General features: G+C 22.1%; 1 protein-coding gene across 1 annotated transcript in view; it reads left to right on the top strand.

Moving 5' to 3' along the window:
- The window catches only part of PRSY57_0323000 (U4/U6.U5 tri-snRNP-associated protein 1, putative), a gene marked incomplete at both ends in the record, with an annotated part of 2,088 nt that extends 97 nt beyond the window's left edge, over nt 1-1,991 (top strand). The window contains one exon of the mRNA XM_012905854.2: nt 1-1,991. This exon is cut by the window's left edge and continues 97 nt beyond it. Within this exon, the coding sequence (XP_012761308.2) occupies nt 1-1,991 (1,991 nt within the window).
- Between the last annotated feature and the right edge of the window lie 509 nt (nt 1,992-2,500).

Below are 2,500 nucleotides of genomic sequence, written 5' to 3'. Positions count from 1 at the left end.
AAAAAAATGAGGACCATGATGATGAAAAGGCGGGTAAAAATAAAAGAAAAAATTCTAGTAATAATAAAACGAAGCAAATAGAAAAAGAGGAAGAACATGACGAACATGTGCAAAACACAACAAAGAAAAAACAAAAAATAAAAAGTATAAGTGAAGATTATAAAGATGACGTAAATGATGTTGAAGCATGGATAAATAAAACAAGAAATACAATGAACCAAAGACTAGAACAAGATGAAATTAAATATAGTGATGATGAAAATGAAGAACAATCATATAACAAGAAAAACAAAAAAAAAAAAAAAAAAAATAGCAATGACAATGAAAATTTTGTTAGTAAAGTTAAAGTAGAACATAAAAACGAAGACATAACAGAGGATATGATCTTGACGTTAAAAGATCAAAATGTTTTGAATAGTGATCAAGAAGATTGTTTAATAAATGAAGAATTGAAAAAGAAAAATATGAAAAGTTTACTATCCAAAAAAGATGATAATTATTGGACAAAGAATTATTATGACCCATTATCATATTATGACGACAACAATAATAATTATAATAATAATAATAATAATAATAATAATTTAGTTGATAATTCATCTATGCAAATGCTTCCTAAATATAAAGATGAAAAGCACTCATTTGATGTCAACGTAACTTATGAAAAAACACAGACAAAATATAAACATGAAAAGGATACAGAAAGAAAAAAAAAGAAAAACGAATATAATAATGAAAATAATAGTATCAGTAACAATAAAAATGAAAATCATGAAACAAACCATATGGTGCAATTAAAAAAAAGAAAAATTAAAAATATAAATAAAAGAAAAAAAGAGGAAGATGCATGGGATTTTTTATACAATGATAACACAGAAGAAGATAATCAAGAAAGTGATACAACTAATAAGCTTGATGAATCCAAGAAAAAAGAAAAAATATTACGACAAAGACGTGATGAACGTGATGAACATTATGAACATGATGAACGTGATGGACGTGATGAACAAGAACAAAATATAGATATACTAAATGATGTTATTAATAAAATAAAAGAAGAACAAATGGATATGGACATAAACTATTTTGATAATCCTTTTAGTGATAACGAAGATGATAAAGAATTATATGAACTTTTACAAAAAGGAAATAATTTACAAAAACGAAAAAAAGAAAAAAACTATGAAAATGAATTATTAAAGTATATTGTTGTCAATGAAGATGAAAAAAGTCAAAAAAATAAAAATAAAAATAATGATAAAAATAATGATAAAAATAATGATAATGATCATTCTGATGATGATGATGATGATTATCATAATCATTATAATTCCAATAATGTTATCAAACTAACAAATACGTCGGAATTTTGTAAAAATATTTCCCTACCACTTGATGTACTAGAAAACGAAAAAAAATTAAAAAGTAAAAAAAAAACTGATAACGCAAAGGAGGGGGATAACCATTTAAATGATGAATATAATTCATCAAACAAAAACATATTAGAAGAAAATATTAATGAGGATATATTAAAAAATACGTTTTTAGAAAATGAAGAAGATCATAACGATGATAATTCTTCTGAACTTCACGGAGTATCAGAAATATTTAATGAAGTCAAACTAGATGAAGGTTTATTTGGTGCATTAGAATATTTAAAAACAAAAGGTGAATTAAATATGGAAGATAAAATTTATAGAAACCCTGAAAACAAACCATTACACATGTCAACAGATAAAGATGATATTAAACTAGATTATAAAAATGAATTTGGTAAAGTTATGACACCAAAAGAATCCTTCAGATATATATCATGGATTTTTCATGGAAAAAAACAAGGAAAAAATAAATTAGAAAAAAAAATCAAAAGGTTAGAAATTGAAAGAAGATATAAGGAAAACCCCATAGACTCATTACCTACATTAAATGTTTTGAAGAAATATCAGCAGATGCAAAAGAAATCATACTTTACCTTATCAAATAATAATTAAAAATAAAATGATATACATATATATATATATATATATATGTATGAGTAACATATTTGTGCACATGTGGTTATTTTTATACCTAAGTGTACATGACGTTTTCTTTTCTTTTTTATGTGGTATTTAATTACAATTATAATATATAAATATATATATTTATTTTATTTTTTCTTATGTGATATATTGTTAATACAATAGTATGTTACATTTTTTTATGTGCATTTACCATCCTTTTATTTATACGTGCTTCTCATTTTGAAGAAACAAAATTATTTTGTACATAACCTAATATATATATATATATATATATATATATTATATGTATATATTAATTTTCCATTTAATTTTTTTCCTAATTTGTTTTTTTTTTTTGTTGTGTATGAAAATTCTATATATTTTATAATGAATCTCAAAACTATTATATTAAAAATAAAAATTTTAAAGACAAATAGTTAATGTTTTACAATCACTAAAAAAATATATATTAATAAATAAATGTGTACATAAAAAAA

This window comes from Plasmodium reichenowi, chromosome 3 (assembly GCF_001601855.1).
Source record: "Plasmodium reichenowi strain SY57 chromosome 3, whole genome shotgun sequence".
Lineage (NCBI taxonomy): Eukaryota > Apicomplexa > Aconoidasida > Haemosporida > Plasmodiidae > Plasmodium > Plasmodium reichenowi.
The sequence above is the reverse complement of the archived record's forward strand: the minus strand, read 5'-3'. Positions and strand labels throughout refer to the sequence as shown.